Below are 21,388 nucleotides of genomic sequence, written 5' to 3' on the forward strand. Positions count from 1 at the left end.
TCAGTGGTGTTGGTTGAATTTAAGCACCTAGTGTGTGCATAATTGGAGACCCCAGGGAACAAAAGAGAGGCAGGGTTCTAGTTCCCTTTCCATTGTTGTGACCAACACTATGAACAAAAGCAGCTTAGGGGAGAAAAAAAAAAAAAAGATTTATTTGGATTAAACCTCCATCACTGAGGGAAGTCAGGACAAAAACTCAGGCAGGAGACTGAAGCAAGAAGGCCACGGAGGGAATGTCACTTTCTGGCTTGCTTGCAGGCTCATGCTTAGTTAGCTTTCTTATACAGGCCAGGACCACCTGCCTAGGGAATGGTATTGCCCACAGTGGGCTGGGCCCTCCTGTTTCCCCAGATGTGTCCCCAGGCCAATCTGATCTAGGGCATTCCTAAACCGAGACTCCATTCTCAGGTGGCTCTATGGTATCATATAGACAAGTAAAGCACTATGAAAAACAGGGGAGCCGGGCAGTGGTGGCGCATGCCTTTAATCCCAGCACTTGGGAGGCAGAGGCAGGTGGATTTCTGAGTTCGAGGCCAGCCTGGTCTACAGAGTGAGCTCCAGGACAGCCAGAGCTACACAGAGAAACCCTGTCTAGAAAAAGCCAAAAAGAAAAAGAAAGGGAAAAGAAAAAAGAAAAACAGGGGGGAAAAGTTTTTTTTTTTTTTTAAGGAAATAGAATAGTTGATTTATTGGGAAGTGTTAATTATCCTAAAAGTTTTTTTTTTCATCTAATAACAAAGCTTTAAAACACACAAACCAAAGAATGATATCACTGTAAGGAGAAATATCTAAGTACACAATAATAATCAGATGCATAAGTCAAATACAGATACCAGCAAAGATCAACATTGAATAACATTGTCAACCAACTTGATAAAACTGACATTTATGTAAAATATTTCACACCATTACCAACAGGACACACATTCCTTGTTAAATTGCCCGATTCACTAATATGGACCATATTTTGAGTCATGCAACAACTTTTGATAAATTTAAAGACACTCAAGTAATGTGAAGTAAGTTATCTGGCCTTAATGGAACTACATTAGAAGTCAGTTGCATAAACATAACAGGAAAAACCATCAATCACTTGGAAACTAGATGACCAACTAAACCAGTAAGGAAATCCACAGGAAATAGTGAAGAGTTTGGACCAGAAGAAAACTTAAAACAATGTTTCAGACTTGTGAAATTGTGCAACAGTGGTGCTTAGGTGTAAATGTATATATATATCACTAAAAACTTAACATTAAGGGAAAGAGAAAAAAAAACTCAAATAAGCAGCCTTAAGCTAAGATAGAGGGATTGGGGAAATGACACAGCTGGTAAAGTGTTTGCCATGCAAGCGTGAGGATCTGAGTTCAGATCCCAGCATCTACATAAAAAGCTGGGCAGGAAAGCCTGGCCCTGTACTCTCAGTGCTTGAACGACAAGAACAAGCCAGTCTCTGGGCCTTGTTATCTATTCAGTCTAGCTAATCAATCAGAGAGCTCTAGATTCCATGAGAGACCCAGCCTCAAAATACAAGCTGGTTCAAGGACCACCGTGAAGGAGGGGGAGGAGGGATGGAACGCTAGTAAGGCCAGAGGTTGGGGAGGACCGCAGCCAGTGTCTTCTGGATGTGACAGGACCACTGAACTCACAGCTGCTGCGGGTGCCTGCAGAGATCAAGCCAGCTAACTCCCCAGGAAGGACTGGGAAGAAGTCTGTGAGCCCCCAGCCCTTGCAGATGAGCTAAGGACAGACAGTGGCTTCTAGGAGAGGGAGAGGGAGCTTTCTTTAAGTGCCCCTGGTAGGGTGACTCTGCTCCAGTGGATGGCCACACACACACGAGTATATGAACAACACACATTGGAGCTAATGGATTGGTGAATTAGGAAGGGGGAGAGGGGGGAACATGAAGTTTCAGGAATAATAACGTGGGGGTAGATTTGGAGTTAAGGCAGGGAGTTAGGATGGATAAGATCAAAATACAGCATATGAAATCTTCAAGGAATTAAAAGTATTTGTTAAAAGGAAAAAAAAAATGAGGTGGAGAGCTATGGAGGAAGCCATCTGGCCTGAACTCTGACCTCCATGCACATGTGCTTTTGTGTATACACATACATGCACAAACACATGAAATAACAATACATTTTCTAAGAAACTAGAAAAAGATAAACAAATTAAATCTAATGTAAAGCAGGGGAAAGAAGAGGGATCAGGGAAGAAAGGGCTTGTTAGAATACCAGATAGAAAGAAAGAGAAAAAAAAAATCAATGAACAATTAGGATTTTTTTTTTGAGGCAGTAAATAAAGCCTGGCTAATTGGTGGTAGAGGAGCAAATCACTAACATTTGGCATGAGAGGAGACATCACTACAAGCTCTACAGACATAAACAGGCAACAAAGGAGCATTAGGAACACATTTACACCAATAAAACAGCACAGATGGACAGGACAAATTATTAGCACTCCATGGCCTTTCAAAACCCATTTCCAGAAGAAATACATCACCCAAGTAGCCCTAGATCAAACGACTCACTGGAGAATTTGATCAAATGTCTCAGGAAGAAATAATACAAGCTGTATACAGTCCTAGAAAATCAAAGAGGTGAAGACAGGTCGCAGTTCATTCCGTGAAGCCAGAATTCATCTGGTAATAAAAGTAAGCAAAGCAGTCATGAACAAGTAAAACTAAAGGCAATGTCCCTAGTGAACATAGAATCCAAAATTCTACTAAAAATCTTAGGAGTAGAATTCAAGAGTCTATCAAAAAGGCTATGATAAGTCACAGTCATCTCAGGGATGCAAAGATGGCTTGATAGTTTAAAAAAGAAAAAAAAATAGAATCTCACTAAATCAACAGAATATGGGCTCCATATAACCAACTCAGTAACCCCAGAAAAAGCATTTGATTTTTAAAATCCCACTTTTGTTTATAATTAAAAAAAAAAAACAAACACGTTTCTTGACAAAGGTAGAGAAAGGGAAATCTTTTCAACACACAGCACTGTTTGTGTGCGTGGTTATCTATGTATGCCTGTCTACACCTCATGCCAGAGAACCTAAAGTAACCCAAATTAGATTTGAACCTAGATTGTAAATTCAAATGCAAAGTCTAAAGTGATATGGCTTTAGAGGAAATCACAGGAGGAAAACTCAATGACTGTGCATTAACAACATCTTCATAGATCTGAAAGCAACCACCTCATTCATCAAAATAACTAAACAGAGTTCACCAGAACCAAGACTTGCTCTTCAAAAGATAGTGTTGAGAGAATGGAGAGCCAAGTTGTGGCGTGGGAGGGATCCTACCCAGAGCGTGTGCTTGGTAAAGGATCATATCCATTATACAAAGTCAAATCACCTGGAATAAACAATGCCTAAGCTTTCACATCGGCAGAAGATTTGAGGGGCAGAACACCAAGCAGATATATTTGTAGTGAATGATCTGTGAAAAACCTGTCAGCATCTGCAGCTGTCAGAACAGGCATCTGGTACCTAAATGCCATGCTTCCATCCCAGGGTCCCCACAGCCTCATTGTGAGCTGAACTCCTGTAGAGTGTCCAGATTTAGAGAGCACATCAAACACCAAATCTGGCCTCCAACGCATTGCTGCTGGGAAGGGGAAATGTTGCAAACACTTGGGAAAACAAGTTGGTGGTTTCTTTTAAAGCTCAACAAGGGGCCAGAGAGGTGGCTCAGCAGATGTCTCTTGCAGAGGGCCTGAGTTCACTTCTTAGCGCCTCCGGTGCAACTCATGACTGCCTGTAACTCCAGTTCCAGGGGATCTGGCACCCTCTTCTGAACTCCATAGATACCAGGCATGTACACATACATACAGGTATCCGTAACTACATATTAATACACAGAGAAATCTATTTAAATCATTAAGTAAATGCACACCACCACCCAGTATTCCTAGACCTGGGTTTTTCAGCCAAGAGAAAAGAAATTCACATGTGTGTATGCATATACAGGCTCCCGGGCGCTTCTCACTGCCTTTTGTGTAGTAGCAAGAGCATGGAAACTGCTCAGATGTCCATCAGCAGGTGAAGGGATGGCTAGACTGTGGTTACCCACACTGTGGGTATGGCCACAGGGCTTTGAAGCTATGGAGAACTGGCTGAGTAATACCATCAGTGACAGAGATACATCTCAAAACAGGTTTTTAAAAAGGGCCCAACTGGAGCTAGTGTGACTCTTTGTGCACAGTTCTGTAACAACAAACACTGACAGGCAGGGATGACGACATGCTGGGTATGAGGGTGTGAGGATCCTCTCGGGGGATAAGCATGCTGCCAGCCTGGTGACAGGGCTGTCATGGATACATGCTGATGTCCAAGCCTGATGCCCAAACCTTTGCTCATTATCAATGCGTAGACTGTTACATGTCAGTGAGCCTGTTTTCTTTAAGATTTATTTTTAATTTTTGATCGTGTGTATGTATGTGTGTCTGTATGAATATGAGCAGGTGACTGCAGGTGCCCAAGGAGGCCAGAGGTGTCAGTTCTCCTGCAGCTGCTGGAGTTACAGGCAGTTCTGGTCTGCCTGTGAAGGATGCTGGGAATTACACTGGGGGCTTTTGGGAGAGCAGTACATGTTCTCAAGTGCTGACCCATCTCTCCAGCACTAAAGCTGCTTTTTAAGTGGAGGGGGAAAAATAGTTAGCACATCAAATATGGACTTGAACTAAGGCCTTGGCTGGGGGCTGCTCTAAGACCCAGACTCAAGTGGCTGCGGGTAGGGACATCTACAATGGCTTCGTTTGCTAATGAGCAGATGAATAGATATACATAATCACATAGCATTCATCAGCACGAGCCTTTCCCCAACAGTGGAGCAACCCCCACAGTCTCCACCAAAGTTTATCAAAGACACCAACACAGAGTTAATACCACTCAGTCAGGCATGATGGCACACACCTTTAATCCCTGCACTCAGGAAGCAGAGGCAGGTGGATTTCTGAGTTCAAGGCCAGCTTGGTCTACATAGCAAGTTCCAGGCTAGCCATGGCTACATAGTGAGACCCTGGTTCTCATAACACACACACACACACACACACACACACACACACACACACACACACCTATTCTATTTGATGGAACATGCACTATTGTATGTGCATTGTGTTGCATATACACACATATTAACGCACAGGAGGGGAGAGAAAGAGAGAGAGAGAGAGAGAGAGAAAGAGAGAGAGAGAGAAAGAGAGAGAGATCAACCTGAGGTGTCATTCCTCAGCTGCTCCATGTCTTGCTTTTTTGCAACATACTCTTCTCACTGCCTGGGGGTCACCATCTGGCTATGCTAACCAGCCAGCAAGCCCCAGGAGATCCAATCATCTCTACATCTCCAGCGCTAGAGTTGCAAGCACACACCACCATACACAGCTCTTTAAGTGGTTTCTGGGGATCATCTCTCCAGCCTCTGTACTCTTGAGATACACAAACCAGGAAGGAAAAATTAAGCACCGATTGAGAGCCATGGTTGGGAATGAGGCACAGAGGTCGGCTGCCGGGTTTACTATAGTTCATGGGCTGTTACAGAGGTATGTTATGGAGACTCTCTGTACTTTAATGTCCTTATCTGTAAAGTGAATGCAATAGCAGCGTCTATCTCACGGGGCTGGGCAAGGATGGCAGGAGCAGGTAGATATCAGGTACTTAGGACTCAGTGTGTGGCCCGTGATAAGCGCTCAAGAGTGTTACTGATGCTGCCATCACCAATGCCAATATAATCGGCCACATCTCTGGTTTACAGCAGTATTGTGTCTGACAGATACCTAATAATGACTACTTATTAAATGATTGGAGGAAAGGGCCATGAGGCTATAAAAATGCATCAGATGGAGATATAGGAACTTAGCGTTCCACCGCATGTTGGTTATTTAGAAAAAAGTGCTGCTAAGTCCCACCTGGGAAAACCATATTTACCAAAGTAAGGTAGGTACTGAGTGTTGCTGGAGAAGGCATTTTAGAACCCTGGAGCGATGGTGCACAGGGTGAACAGGAGCTCTGCCCTCCTCTCACCCTGCGGATGGCTTTCTGAAATCGTGGTTATCAGCCAGAAATTATTTCCCATTGGCCTTTTGATGGTGTTAACTCCTTTGCTCTCTTCCTGTGGTTGTTGTTGAGAAAGTCAATAAGTTTCCCATACTTGAGCCCTTACAAATGATGTCACTTTCCTCTTTTGCCTTCTGGAGAATGTCAGTTGGTCCCCAGCGTGCTATGGAACTTTCCAGCCACTGGCCTTACTGTGTGTCTGTCCTCACCTGTTGGACCCCCTTGGACCCTGGTACCTGTGAACTCAAGGCTTTCTTCTCTGAGGAATGTTCTTGAATTCATGGAGGGTTTCCCTTTGTTCTTTTCCCAGAATCCTGCTCTTGGTGGAATTCAATTACTGTAGGTCCATCCTCAACTTTCTTCACTTCTGCCCCTCCCTCTCTCCCTCCCTCCCTTCCTCCCTCTCTCCCTCCCTCCCTTCTTCCCTCCCTCCCCCCCATCTCTCCCTCCTCTCTCTCTCTTCCTTAGTTTGTGAGACAGTCTCTCAATGAACCTGGCATCATTCCTGCTGCCCAGCACTGAAGTCACAGCCATAGCCACCACGCTGCTTCTTACATAGATTCTGAAGGTTCGACCTTGGGTCCACATGCTAATGTTCTGGGTGTTGTGGATGTCACCACTTCTGCCAGTTACCTAAGCCAGGGTCCTTGTCTGTCCTAGGCTCAGCTCCAAATGCCTGATGCAGCCATCTTCAGATGCTGGCACCCTGCCCCCTACCCCAGCTCTCTGAGGCAACCTCCAGATGTAGAGGGACAGGCTGAGAGCCTCTGGAGGACTTAGGTGGCTCCTGATAGTGTTCTGTGAGTGCAGAGCCTACCCTGCTGCCAGGGCAGTCCACATGTAATTCTCACTATCTAGAGTTGCTACTCCACAGCCTGCTCCTTACTACTTTGAAAATGACATCCAACTCCTAAACAACAGTGAGTCTTCAGGTACCATGACAGGCCTGACAAACCTCCCCTGCCTCTGCTGGCTCATCTCTCACCACTTCCCCCACACAAGAAGCCACGAATGGCCACAAATCACAAAACCAAAGGTAGGGTTTAATTCCTCCACCTCGTGTTGGGGTTGGCCATACAACTTGATCTGAAACACTAGAACATGATTAGAGAGATGTCGTAAAATTTAGAAGAGAGAGCTGGCCTAACCCTAACACCCTCTCAAGATAGTGCTGCTCTTGAGGAAATCCATCAGCTTCCAGTTCCAGTAAGAGGTTGGAAGACATGGTGGGAAGGGACCAATCAGAAGCATCAGTTGCTGGGCATGTGAGGGAGGCTATGCTGAACCTACCAGTCATAAGTAAGATTCCCAAGAGCTACAGCTCACTGACAGCCTTTATGACCAGCAGGAAACCCACCCAGCTCTATTTGCTGACTTAGAGTTGAAAGCAAAGTCATGGTGCTTTTAAATGGTTGTGTCTAGGGCTATTTGTTACACAGTTGTAGCTAATACAACTCTTGGCTTAGCCTTGCTGGCCATCATTGGTTATTTTTCCCATTGGGTCATTCATGTGTGTGTGTTGCTCCCTTCTCAGTGAGATGCCCTTTGCCATTTTCTGTTGAGTTTCTGGTCAGCTTTTAGAGTTCGTGTCTGGTATTCCTGATCTCTGATCTGCCATAGTTCCCACACAGCACCCTGCATCTCCCACAGTCTGCTGATGTGTGCCTCTTATGTACTAGTTGGGCAACTGATGCTGCCCTCTTGAGTAGGGCACATTAGGGGCCACTTAGTAAATATTCAGTTTTCCTTTGTCTCACCTTCCTGCCTAGACGCACTCTTCTTTCCAATGCCGTGGCCCATGGGATCCTTCAAGACTGTATGTAGTCTCTGGTGTTGAGCACAAACATTAGCTTAAGTAGATACTTCCATGTGTCTCATGGAATTCATAAAACATGGTCTCTCTTCCCAAAGGCAGTATCAGGTTAAGGCGAGAGAGAGAGAGAGAGAGAGAGAGAGAGAGAGAGAGAGAGAGAGAGAGAGAGACTCACTGTCTTCATGCATTGAATTTTTTTGTGCCAACCGCCTCTTGTGCCATCATTGCTCCTCAGCACAGTCCAGTTTACACGTGGCAGGGCCATCGATCTGTGGCTTCTGTCACCTGGCTCCTAAACATCACAACATCGTCCCCTTGTTTGTATGTTCTGTCTGTACAGGATCGAAGCTTCCAATTGGCAAATACAAATGCCTCATTAGTTGACTTTTGATTCTTGTGACACACTCCTGGGATCAGCCAGCTGTGATTGCAACAAGCACAGAATGTGTTCAAGCTTGTAGCCTTTTCTTTCACCATTTTTGACATTATTATTCACAGAGGCAAGATTACATCAACATTTTAAAGGCATGTTGGGTTTCAAATGGAAGTGATAAGCCCCATCATGTAGTGGAGACTTTGTGGAAAGGAAATTCATGGGACATGTTCCTTGGAAGAGTTGGGGACATTCATCTTGTGCTGTCACAGTAGGGCTGTGGAGGCTTGAAGTTCCTGTCTTGTGCCACCTTGCCTCTCATGCCAACCGTTTCTTGTGATCACAAAGTTTCAAGGTCATGCCTTCAGCATTGTTGAGCAAGAACCAGGTGATGGGGAAATGATTGGAGCTGTGTTGGACTTGACTTGTTAAAATGCCCCCCCCAAGCTCATTTTTTTAACCATTGCTACGTGCTGACCTTGGCCTTGGGCTTCTCATGTGTTTTGTGGGCATTCTCTACACTGACCATTGGCATGTCGATCACTGTGTGGTTGGTAATGATTAACCTATTTTGTTGGACCCCTGGGTCATAGGTAAAGGTACAGGGAAGGCTTCTGTGGCTTTTAGTTTGTTTATTCTGAAATGTTATTTCAGGTCCTTTGCCTAACTAAACTCAAAGACGTGTAAATATGACTCTGTTATGTAAAAGACCTACAGAGTGTGACTAATTTTGTGGGCTAGAACTGGTGAGTCTGGCAAGGATGGATAGACTTCCTCTTTGGCCTTTCGACCACTCCCTTAAACCTAATCAGATTTCCTCTAGCAGTGGAAGGGTTAAACTGGTTTCTCTAGCTTTATAGTGTCAAGCTCTGAGAGGCAATGAGCTGAGGAGTCCATCCTGTGGCACAGTGAATGAGGGACCAAATAGAGAGGGCATAGTCAGGAAGCAGTCTGTGGCTTTCTGGATGCTTTGGGACTGATGTTACTGTTCAGGTTCATTTGTTCGTGGAAGGCATGAAACTATTTTTTGTAGCTGCGTCAAGTGTCCTGCTCCATGCTATTCAATAAAGTAGTTCTAGAAGATACTTAGGAAGTGACTTCTTGATCCAAGAACCTCTGTTAATAATACAGAGGTTTGACGATAGGTCAGAGGCAGCATGTGCTCCTGGGGAGCCCACAGTAACTTCCTAGTGTCTCTTGTCTTTCTTTCTTTGTACAGTTCTGAGGGCAATGAACAAGCTTTCTCTGTGCACTCAAGCAGTAGCCACACCCCAAACCCAGTCTTTTATTCCATCCAAAGGATGAAGCCCCTTCATTCTTGCCCCTCTCCTTCATTCTTTCTTTCCCTTCTTCCTTTTCTTTCCCCCCTTCCTTAAAAGGGTCTTTCTGTGTGGCCCAACCTAGCCTGAAACTCACAATCCTCCTGCCTCAGCCTTCCAAGTAGTCAGGATTCCATGAGTGCCGCTCTTTTGTTTTGTTTTGGTTTGGTTTGGTTTTGGAGACAGGGTCTTACCATGCAACTCTGGTTATCTTGGAATTCACTGTGTAGCCCAGGCTAGTCTCAAACTCCCAGAGCTCTGCCTGCTTCTTTCGCCTTCCAAGAGCCGGGGTTAAAGGTGCTCTTCCTCACACCTAGCTCCCTTGCTGGCGTTGTTGAAACTTCTGGACTATCCTGTGGCACACTTGGTCACAGGGCATTTCCAAAGTTCAGCATTTGTGGATCTAAGGAGAAAGTCAGAATGGTGAGCCTCCCTCTCCTCTGCCTCTTCATGTTTACTGTCTGCCGGGCACCAGTTTCCACCCCAAAGCCAGGGAATGCACTGAACCTGTCTGGCCAAGTCCTTTGTTTTGCACTGAGGGGTTGACACCTGGCATCCCTAGTCTCCACAGCTCTCAATTCACGACTGGGAACTTCTCCGTTCACTATTCTGTTGAGACTTTTTTTTTATTCTCCTTCTTACAAGCTTTTTAAAGCCCTGTAATTAGACTCCACTCTGGAAACTGCAGGTCACGTATCCCTTGACTTCTGTTCTTGGTACTCACTGCACAGATGTTGTCTCTGGATGCCAAGTATTGTTTCACTGACTGGGTAATACCTGCAGTAGGTGCGCATACAGAGCCAAAGTGAGTTCTCACAGAGCTCTGAAAACATGAGTGCTTGTTCTGTGCCAAGTGTAGATATTGCTTTTGAACACCTGCTCTGTGGTAGAGATTGTTCTGGAAGTATGCATGCAAAAATCATGCAAATACACCCTTTTCTCTATCAAGACATATAATCTAATAGGAAAGACAGACCTAAGAAGTTACATGGCCACATGTAAATAAGGGCCTAAGAGATTTAGGACCCAGGGATAGAAGACCTTAGAGGAGAATGAGCTTAGCCTCACTTGGCTTCACACAGTAGGTGTTCATTGTACAATTAGCAAATCATGTTACCCTAATCATCCAGTGCCCTAGAGTGGCAACATGCAAGATTCTTCAGCATAAAAGGTTGTCAGTTGACACACGAATCCCCATGTGTTTTGCCCTCTGCCACCATGAAACTGCATATCTATTTCTTTTGTTTCCTATTTACTGAATGTTCTTAGAGTTTTCAAATGGTAAACTTCAGGGCTGGAGAGATGGCTCAGAGGTTAAGAGTGCTGATTGCTCTTCCAGAGGTCCTGAGTTCAATTCCCAGCAACCACATGGTGGCTCACAACCATCCGTAATGGGATTTGATGCCCTCTTCTGGTGGGTCTGAAGACAGCAACATTGTACTCATATATAATAAATAAATCTTTTAAAAAAAAGAAAAGAAAAAGAAAAACCCAAAATCAAATGGTCAATTTCTTAAATCCCGAGGGAATATTGCCATTGCTTCATTCATTCCCAAGCCATGTGGGCCCTGCTTAGATGGGGCTTGCTCCCCATTCCCCTACCCTTTGGGAATATCTAGGGCACAGGGCACAGTCACTGGCTGGCCTGGTCACTCTTCTCCATGAATCAGCAATGGCAGTGAACTGTGGATGTTGGACACAGAGGTAAGACTGCCCCGGATGTTTTTGCTCTCAATCAGAGCCTGCAAGGATGCCAGGGCCTGCCAGTGTGTTGGGGTGTGCCCATGTGACCTCTGTTATCTATCTGGGGGACTCATTCAAAGGGAAAGTCTCTTATCTGCCCTGGTTGGAATCAAGAAGGACCAATGTGCTCCTCGATGTGTTCAGTGCCAGGCCCTGCGTCCAGAGTTCACTTTGAGATCGCTCTACTCATGAGGCTGTATTATCTCATCTTGTTTGTAAATGGTAAGACCAGTGTTTCTCTGACTAAGTCCTGGCTATTCCTTAGAAGCAACCAGTCAAGTGACATGATTCCCCAACACTGGGACTCCCTGAAAGTCATGGCAAGAAAACCAACTCATGGCCTTAGACCAGTGCTCCTGGTTTATGGGAATAAAGGCTGCTGTCAGAGGCAGTGACCAAAAGACACCTTCCCATCCTCAGCATAGACTCTGCCCAGCTGTGGCCTTTGTATAGAGATGAACTTTATGGCTGATATCACGATTGTGGCTTTTGAACTTTTTGTTCATGGTGAAATTAACTTATGTAATGCTTATCACCCCACTATCTGGTTTGCCAATTAAAGACCGAGTCCTTTGCATATAATGCAAAATTAAGTGCGTAGATGGGCTGGGGTAATAGATCAGTTGGTGGAGTGTGCTGGGTGTGAATGAGGCCTGGTCTCCATCCCCTGCACCGCCCCTCCAAGTAATAAAGTAGGCACAGATTTATGGCATAACATACATGAACACATCATTATCCTTCAAAGGTCAGTGATTTTGTAGGAGTGTGTGTGGATGAGTGAATACATGTGCCTGTACATGTGTGTCTGTACACATGTGCCTGTACATGTGTATCTGTACACAAGCTTATATAGGTCGGTGTGAGCTGTCTTCCTCAATTATTTTTAGCTTTACTCTGAGACAGAGTCTCATGAACTTGGATTCAGTTGGGTTGGCTGACCAGCCAGTACTGGGAATCCTCCTGCCTCTGCCTACTCAGTGCTGGGATTGTAGACACACACACTGCCATGCCTGGCTTTTTGTTGTTGTTGTTGTTGTTGTTGTTGTTGTCAGTGATGGAATTTGAACCCAGGTCCTGAAACCCTGGAACCTTCACAGCAAGCACTTTACCAACTGAGCCATCTTCCCCATCCCAGGATGTCGATGTCTCCCTGTGTGTAATGATCTCTTACTGGTTCTCCCTATGTGTAACGATCACCCATGACAAACTATGAATTTCACAGAAATAGGTAATTATACCAATTTTTCATTTCTTGAGGAAGCCAAAACACCTCTCTTCCTCTGCGATTGAAAAGTTTGTTGACTTTAGGCAAATGGGAAATGTGGTGACGTCAGCTCACGTGTGTTCATTCAGTGCTTTGGGAAATGTTCTTCGGAAGAGACTGGCTCTCTGTGGTCACAGCACATGACAGGAGCTGCAGCGCTTGGAACCCACAGACCCTCTCCCCCTGCCCCCCAGCATGCAGCAGCTCTGACCTTCTCTGCCATGGGAGCTGTAGCCTTCTCTGTGACTACTTCTAGATGGAAAAACAGTTCAGGGAGCTAAATGTCATCTCGTCAGTCTGGCCAGGTGGTCGGTGACCCTGTCAGGCTTAGGGGAAGGAGGCTGAGTCAGGGCCTACTGAAGGCAGCTGTGAGACAGTTCAGGCAGAGCTGCAGAGGTGAGACTACAAAGAGGCCTAGTGTGATAAATTCCCACGGGGCTGAAGGGGGATGACAAGTGCATGATGGGAAGAGATGAGTTCCAAAGGGCTGAACTGACATGCTCAGGGGATTGGACTTGGGGCTAGAGGGAATACGAAGTCATTTAAGATGATGGAGAAAGAGTGTAATTATTTATATGGAGATTGTTTTGTTTTTTTGGGGGGAGGAGGGAGTGGTTCGGTTTGGGTTTTTTGTTTGTTTTTGGTTTTTGTTTGTGTTATTGTTGCTTGTTGTTGTTTTGCTTGCAGGTGAATGGAGTTTGATGTTGCCTTGGAACTTACCTACTTAGGTGTCTTTAAAACTCCACAAAGCATTTGTAGCCATGCAATTTTTTTTTCCCCTAGAACTATCTGCTATACCCTGGCCTTCATGTGTATAGGAGCACTGACTGCTTCTTCCTTCCCCCTCGGTGCCCCGTGCATGTGTGCGTCCATGCGCGTGGCCAGGCCCAGTGGCCTCCCTGCTGATCCTAGAATGTGCTGGCACTCACCGGCACTTGGTGTTCCTTTTGCTGGAACATTCTTCCCCAGAGCGGAGCCCATCCTCCTGGGGCTTCCCCGTGCGAAGCATCTGTTCCCCGTCCGCTCTCGCTGTATCATCTCACCCCCAGCAGACATCCCGTTCAGTTAGCCCCCACCTGTGTCCCCATTAGAAGGCATGTTCTAGGGAAGGAACATGGACTTTGCTTTAGTCCGTGGCTGGGAAGCTGAGCTCAGTGTACTGGACAGACAGTAATCAACGAAGGGCTGCCAACTGCACGCAGTTTGGCGCCTTCTGTGTTTTATTGTTTAGGAATTTTAAAAATATATGTTTATTTTACTTTATGTGTTCTATGGAGATTTATCCCGGGTCTATATGTGTGTACCAAAAAAACATCAGAATGCCTGCAGAGTCAGAAAAGGGCATCAGATACCCTGGAACTGGAGTTACAAGTGGTTGTGAGCTGTCATATAGGTGTTCAGAATTGAACCCAGGTCCTCTGCAAGAGCAAGTACTCCCAACTGCCGAGTCATCCCTCCAGACCCCGTCTAGAGAATCCAATTACTGTGCTTTCGAGAGTCAATGCTGCCGCTGCTGAGGGTTGAACTTAGACAGTAGTGTCTTCAATTTGGAACAGAAAGTGAATGGCTGTTTTCCTCCCACAGACTGGCGCTTTGTGGCCCGCCTGGCCACAGCTGTTCAACATGGTGGACACAGAGAGCCCCATCTGTCCTCTCTCCCCGCTTGAGGCAGATGACCTGGAAAGTCCCTTATCTGAAGAATTCTTACAAGAAATGGGAAACATTCAAGAGATTTCTCAGTCCCTCGGAGAGGAGAGTTCCGGAAGCTTTAGTTTCACAGACTATCAGTACTTAGGAAGTTGTCCAGGCTCCGAGGGCTCTGTCATCACAGGTAAGTACTGCTCTCTAGGAAGATCTTCTCTCTCTCTCTCTCTCTCTCTCTCTCTCTGATGTCATCATCACTGTCAAATTAATGACCACACCCAAGCAAGTCTGCCTGGTAACCTTCTTTTCCCAGTGTGCTGTGGATTTTTATTAGGCATCGATGTTAGACTTGGGGAAATCCTTGTGCACCCAGGATGATAGTTTCCTTTTAGTTGGTTAGTTGGTTAGTTAGCTTACTTACTTATTTACTTACTCACTCACTCACTCATTACTCACTCATTCACTCACTCATTCACTCATTCACTCATTCACTCACTCACTCATTCACTCATTCACTCACTCACTCATTCACTCACTCACTCATTCACTCACTCACTCATTCACTTAAAAAAAAAAAAAAACCAAACAAGGTTTCTCTGTGAAGCCCAGCTGTCTTTTGAACTCATTTTGTAGACTAGGCTAGCCTCAGACTCACAGAGATCCACCTGCTTCTGATTCCCAAGTGCTGGGACCAAAGGCGTGCACCACTACTGCCTGGTCCCTTTTAGTTTATTAATATGGTGGATCGCACATGTTGATGGTTAAGCTAAGCTTGCATTCCAGTGAAAAATGTTAGTTTGTCATGACGTCTCAGCGTCTTGGTCTATGGTTTAACTTAATTGTCTAAGGTTTTAATTAGGGGATGTTGGTTTTTGTTTTCAGACTCTCTCTCTCTGCCTTTGGTCTTAGATTGATTCTTACCTTGTGAAACAAGGAAATGTTCTCTCTCTTTTTTTTTTTTTTTTTTTTTTTTTTTTTTTTTTGGTTTCCTGGAAGTTTTTCTGTAGAATTGATATTTGAGTTTCCTTGAAAGCTTGGGAGATTTCACAGATGAAGCCATCTGAGCCTGGAGTTTTCTTAACTCAGCCTCTTCCTTCTTCCCTTCCTCTCTTCCTCCTTCCCTCCCTCCCTACTTCCTTCCTTCCTTCTTTCCTTTCTTTCTTTCTTTCTTTTTTAAAGATTCATTTATTTATTTTATGTATATGAGTACACTGCAGTTGTGAGCCTTCATCTGGTTATTGGGAATTGAATTTAGGACCTCTGCTGGTTCTGGTCAGCACTGCTCGCTCTGATCAACCCCACTCCCTCAGTCCCTGCCCGCTCCAGCCCAAAGATTTATTTATTATTATAAATAAGTACACTGTAGCTGTCTTCAGACACACCAGAAGAGGGCGTCAGATCTCATTATGGGTGGTTGTGAGCTACCATGTGGTTGCTGGGATTTGAACTCAGGACCTTTGGAAGAGCAGTCAGTGCTCTTACCTGCTGAGCCATCTCACCAGCCCCTTTCTTTCTTTTTTTATTGACAGGGTCTCACTACATAGATCAGGCCTTGACTTACAGAGATCCATCTGCCTCTACCTCCCAAGTGTTGGGATTAAAGACATAAAGGTTGTACCACATCACCCAGTAGGAATTTTCTTTAGGGGAGGACATTTTAAACTAGAAATTTAATTTTTTTCCCAGGTAGAGGAAAGACTGTTCATTTTTCCTTCTCTTTTTACATGTTGGTAATTTGTTTTTATATTAGGTTCTCTACACAAAAAGAACATATACTGTGCTTGTGTGTAGTTGTAAAAGGGAATTTATTAGGTTGATTTACATGATTGGAGGCTGGGTGGTACCCAGTGACTTTCTGCATGCTGATGAGCCAAAGAACCCAATTTCAGCTCAGTCTAAGGATCCCAAAGCCTCAAAACATAGGGATCAATCAATCTTAGATCAAGGCTGCAGGCCTGGTCACTGGCTGGACATCACTAGTGTATGTAGCTGGAAGCCTGAAATGGTGGTCCAGTGTCCACTGGTGGTGGCAGCAGCCACAGTTGTACTTGCTCAGAAAAGGGAGTGCTTGCACACACTGGCTAACATCTCTTTTTCTTTTCCTTTGTTCCATCTGGGCCCCTGGCTCATGAGGTGCTGTCACCCATACTTAGGGCCAGTCTTTCTCCCTTAGTGGTCCTTCCACGTGTCAGCCCTTATGGACACACCCAGATGTGTTCTTTGCTAGTCAACCCCTTAGTCATCTCTCAGCACAGAAGAATTGGCAATGAAGACTGTCACGGTATTTTCCAAAGAGTGTTAGTCCCATTGAACTCATTGAACTTATGGACATGAAGCTATTCCTAATGCTTCTTTATCACCACTATAATATTTAGGGAATCTGTAATACTTCTGCTTGTTCTGTCTTAGCTTCATTTCTGTTGATGTGATGAACACATTGACAAAGCCACTTAGGGGAGAAAGTATCGTTTAAGTCCTGGTTCCAAGTCACAGTCCATCACAGTGGTGATGTTGGCAACAGGAGCCTGAGGGAGTTGGCCATATCACACCCATAAAAGGAACAGAGAACAGTGAATGCCAGTGCTAGGCTCACTTTTCTTTGAAAGAGAATCTCTCCTATTTATTTACTTGCCTGAGTGTATGTCTGTGTATGGTGTGAGTGTGTACAGTGCCTGCATCAGCCAGAAGATCCCTTGGAGCTAGAATTACAGACAGTTGTGAGCAGCCATGTGAAAGATGGGAATTGAACTCCAGTCCTCTGGAAGAGCAGTCAGTGCTCTTAACTTGAGCCCTCTCTCCAGCCTCCACTTTCTCTACTTTTACATAGTTCAGGATCCCCTGTGTAGGGAATGATGCTGCCTACAGTGGGTGGGTCTTCCCACCCTCAGTTAACATCGATTGGTATCATTCTGTATGTATGCCATGTTTCCTTTCTCCATTGTGGGACACTAAGGTTGACATTGCATCTCAGCTATTGTGAATAGGGATGTGTGGGGCGCAGGCATCTCTTCAGCAGATCGATTTCAGCTCCTATAGATATGTTTTCAGAAGGATGGTGGGGTTGTTTCAGCCCATGGTGGTTTTTCCTTTTGTTATCAGAGGAAGCTCTATACAATTTCCCACAATAGCTGTGCTGATTTACATCGCCATTGACCCTGTGCAACAGTCTCCTCTTTATCCTTGTGACACCTGTCACTCATACTTTATATATATATATATATGTATATATATATATATATACATATATATATATATATAAATTTGTATACATTTTCTATTCGAACCCTTTGCTTGGGATGTGCCTTGAGTTGCTTCCCTCGTGTTTCTCACACTCCATGAGTTTTTGAACATAGGCTAACTGTTGCTTCTCTGTATTTTTCTGTTTTCATCTTCCATGCATCAGACCTTCGTATTGTGCTACTTGAAGCTGTCCTACAGTTAATGCTATTATTTTTTTGTGCATTCCTTCTCTGTTTTTGTCTCTGCATCCTCCGGCCCCCCATCTCATGTGTGTGTGTGTGTGTGTGTGTGTGTGTGTGTGTGTATGTGTGTATGTGTGTGTGTGTGAGAGAGAGAGAGAGAGTGTGTGTGTGTGTGTGTGGTGTGCCTTTGGGTGGTTTCTATTGCTGTCTTTTTCAGTTTGCCAATCTTTTCTTCTGCAGTGTCTAATCTACCTGGTTTATTTTTCACATTGGATATTGCAGTTTTTAACACTAGCGCCGTGATCCATCCATTCTTTTCACCCTCATTTCTATACAACACACCCAGTCTTCTGCCTTGAATTTTGGAGTACGGTCAGAATAACTCTTTAATACCTTGCCTGTAAATTCTATCATCTGTGTCATTTCTGGGCCTCTTTCATTCATTTTTCTTCTCATCACGAGCCAACATTTCTGTTCATATGCCTTATAATTTTTGTTTTATTGAGTGGCACTTGTTGTGAGCTCTGTGGTGTGGTAGACTCTGCATTCCAATAGGCAGGCCCAGGCTTTGTTCAGAGATGCAATTAGGTGACGGTGTAGTGTCTGATCCTTTCAGGTCCCACTTCTTGCTTTGTTAGATGGAACCATCCAAGTTCTACTTGAGATGTAATTTCTTCTCTACCAAAGCAGTAAGTGCTCCGAGTGCTGCACCTTATGTCCTGCACACTCAGGAGCATTCACTGTGCAGGGCAAAGACAGGAATGTACTTGGCCCTGTGAGTGCAGTTCCTTGGGACCAGTTGCTGTTGGGGTGGCCTTTCTAGTTATTTTTTTTGTTTTGTTGTGGTGTTTCCTTTAATTTGGTGTGTGTGTGTGTGTGTGTGTGTGTGTGTGTGTGTGTGTGTGTGTAGGTCAGAAGACAACCTTCATGTGTCCCTTTTCCGGCTGTCTTGTACCACTGAGCCATCCCACCAATCCCCCTTTGTTGGTTTCTTGATCTAAGGTCTTACTCTGTTGTAGCTCAGGCTGTCCTGGAGTCACTGAATAGTTCAGGCTGGCCTCTAACTCGTACACATCAATCTTGGCTACTTCCAGCTCTTGGCAATTAAGTATGAAGCTCCTAGGGCTGAGGAGATGGTTCTGTGGGTCAAAGGGTTTGCCATGTAAGCATGAAGGGCAGAGTTCCAAACCCAAAAACATGTTTGAAAGACAAAGAAACCAAATGTAGTAGCATGGGATCGAGATCGCAGTGCCATGCGCAGAGGAGGCAGGCCAACATGAGAGCCTCCGAGATGCTCTCACTCTAGCTACCCTGGTGTACAAAGGGATGAGCAGCAGAAAAGAGGCCCCGTCTCAAACAGGGTGGAAGCTGATAGCCGATGCCCGAGCTGTCTTCTGACCCCCACTTCCATGCCATAGCATGCACATGGCAGCACTCGTGCACATAACAAACAGTGCACACAGACACACACATTATATACACATGCTTTAAAAAAATAAGAATGAAGCTCCTGTAACTGCTCGCCTTGTTTGTTTGTTTGTTTGTTTGTTTATGGACCTGTTCCCGGGTAACCAGAGATGAGATTTTTTCTCATGACTGTTTTGCTTTCAATGTGGCTGTCCCTTTCTGCATGCACACCAGCCAGGAGTGACAGCAGCCACTCCACAATCCTGCCAGCACTTCTGTCGCCAGTTTCGAGGGAGTTTAATTTAGTCGGTGTGCAGTGATAAGTCTTTGTGGCTTTAACTCGAAGTCCGTTAGGGACAGTGACACTGAGCACGATTCCATACACACTCACCATCCATCTGCCTTCTTGGGTGAAGTATTTATTTATTGATGCCCCCCCTTTTTTTTAAGCGTTCATTTATTCATTATGCATACAACAGTCTGCCTGCATTACACCTGCAGGCCAGAAGAGGGTGTCAGATCCCATTACAGATGGTTGTGAGCCACCTTGTGGTTACTAGGAATTGAACTTAGGACCTCTAGAACAGTATCCAGTGTTCTTAACAGCTGAGCCATCTCTCCAGGCCTTCGTTGATGCTTTTATCTGTGTTGTTTTCTATTGGTTAGTTTTAAGACTTCGTTGCATCTTTTGGACACTAGACTTTTATTGAGTGGGTTTTTAAAATTATCTTCTCCCAGGCTCTACCCTTTCTCTTTTTCTCTGTCTTTCCTCTCCTCTCCTTTCTCAATTCTCTGTCTTATTCTCAGCATGTTTTTTTCTCCTCTCTCAACACACACTCTCTTGGTTTTCCTTCACTTTTCTCTCCTGTTTCTCTACATATTCTCTTCCCTCTTCTGTCTCCATTTCCACCTCCATCTCTGCCTTCATCTGTCTCTGTCTCTGTCTCTGTCTCTGTCTCTGTCTCTGTCTCTGTCTCGCTTTATAGCAGCCAGGCTGATCTTGAACTGACAATCCTCTATCTTAGCTATTGGACTTTAGGGTTGAAACCATGTATCAAGACACTTGTGGGCATAACTATTTAGTTTATTGAAACAGTGACAACAAAATTGGAAGGCAGCCAGCTCTGTCTTGGGCACATAGCATGGGAGGCTGGGGCCCCTGTGGAGGTCCCATAATATGAAGAGCTGGAGGTAGGCTATGAGTCAGGAGACAGAGTAGTGCACATGAACCTCAAGAATGGTGGTACCACAGTGAGTAACTATGGGCAGTATGTGGCCAGGGGCAGGGCTGATTCAAGAGAAGCACCTGCTCACATCACACATCCCCCTCTTAAGCAAAGTTACCTTCCCAAGGGTCTGATTCTGACATGGGTGGTAACACCCCAGGTTTCACACACTTTCTCTTCCATCTGTAGACACGCTCTCTCCAGCTTCCAGCCCCTCCTCAGTCAGCTGCCCTGTGATCCCCGCTAGTACGGATGACTCCCCTGGCAGTGCACTGAACATCGAGTGTCGAATATGTGGGGACAAGGCCTCAGGATACCACTACGGAGTTCACGCATGTGAAGGCTGCAAGGTACAGCGGCCCTGGGAGAAGGGTGAAGTGGCCACATAGCTCGATATTGGCCTTCGCTCCACTACAAAATGGCTGTCAACACTCTGAGACCTACAGAAAGAGCAGAGAACTGGCTTCCAGGGCAGGGTGACTCCTCTTTTGACAATCCAGAGCAGGTTGCTTTGCTGTACTTTGTAACATTTGAGAGGGGCATGTCCTTTAAAACAAAATGAACAAGGAAACAAAAAACAGTCCATTTAAAAATGACTCTTCACCTGTACAAAGTATAGACTACACACTTTACCTCAGGACCACCCCAGAAGCCAGCTAGAGGTGACCATGTAGAGGAACATGTTTACCTATCACCTCAGGACCACCCCAGAGGCCAGCTAGGGCAGAGGTTACCATGCATTGAGCAAGGGTGTTCTGTCCCTTGCGCAGGGTTCATGGTACCTAGCTCCTGTAACTGACCGCCAGCCAGTCACTTCTGGCACACACAGGCATCCTCCTAACTGCCTCCACCCTCCTGTGTATTCCCAATGAGAGTCAATTTGACCTCTAGCCAGGCATGACCTAGCCTCCATGTACATAAAGTGAATCCCCTTCTGCTGCATAGAAGTTTTTCAAGTTTGTCAGTTCACGGACACCATGTATAGAAAATTGAGAAATGTACATGCTCACATAAAATCCAAAGGCTCCCTTCTAGTACCTTCTGGAAGTGTCCCTTTTTTGTTTTGTTTTGTTTTGTTTTGTTTTGTTTTTTTGAGACAGGGTTTCTCTGTGTAGCCTTGGCT

General features: G+C 45.1%; 1 protein-coding gene across 5 annotated transcripts in view; it reads left to right on the forward strand.

Annotated features, from left to right (window-relative positions):
- Ppara (peroxisome proliferator activated receptor alpha) overlaps positions 1–21,388 on the forward strand; it is a 64,296-nt gene that overhangs the window by 28,858 nt on the left and 14,050 nt on the right. For all 5 annotated transcript variants that reach the window (XM_031351908.1, XM_031351902.1, XM_031351896.1 and 2 more), the window contains exons 3-4: positions 14,151–14,397; positions 20,455–20,615. In XM_031351908.1, the coding sequence (XP_031207768.1) occupies positions 14,190–14,397; positions 20,455–20,615 (369 nt within the window). In that variant the 5' untranslated portion in view covers positions 14,151–14,189. The remainder of the gene's footprint in view (positions 1–14,150; positions 14,398–20,454; positions 20,616–21,388) is intronic.

Source organism: Mastomys coucha, unplaced genomic scaffold (assembly GCF_008632895.1).
Source record: "Mastomys coucha isolate ucsf_1 unplaced genomic scaffold, UCSF_Mcou_1 pScaffold11, whole genome shotgun sequence".
Taxonomy (NCBI): domain Eukaryota; kingdom Metazoa; phylum Chordata; class Mammalia; order Rodentia; family Muridae; genus Mastomys; species Mastomys coucha.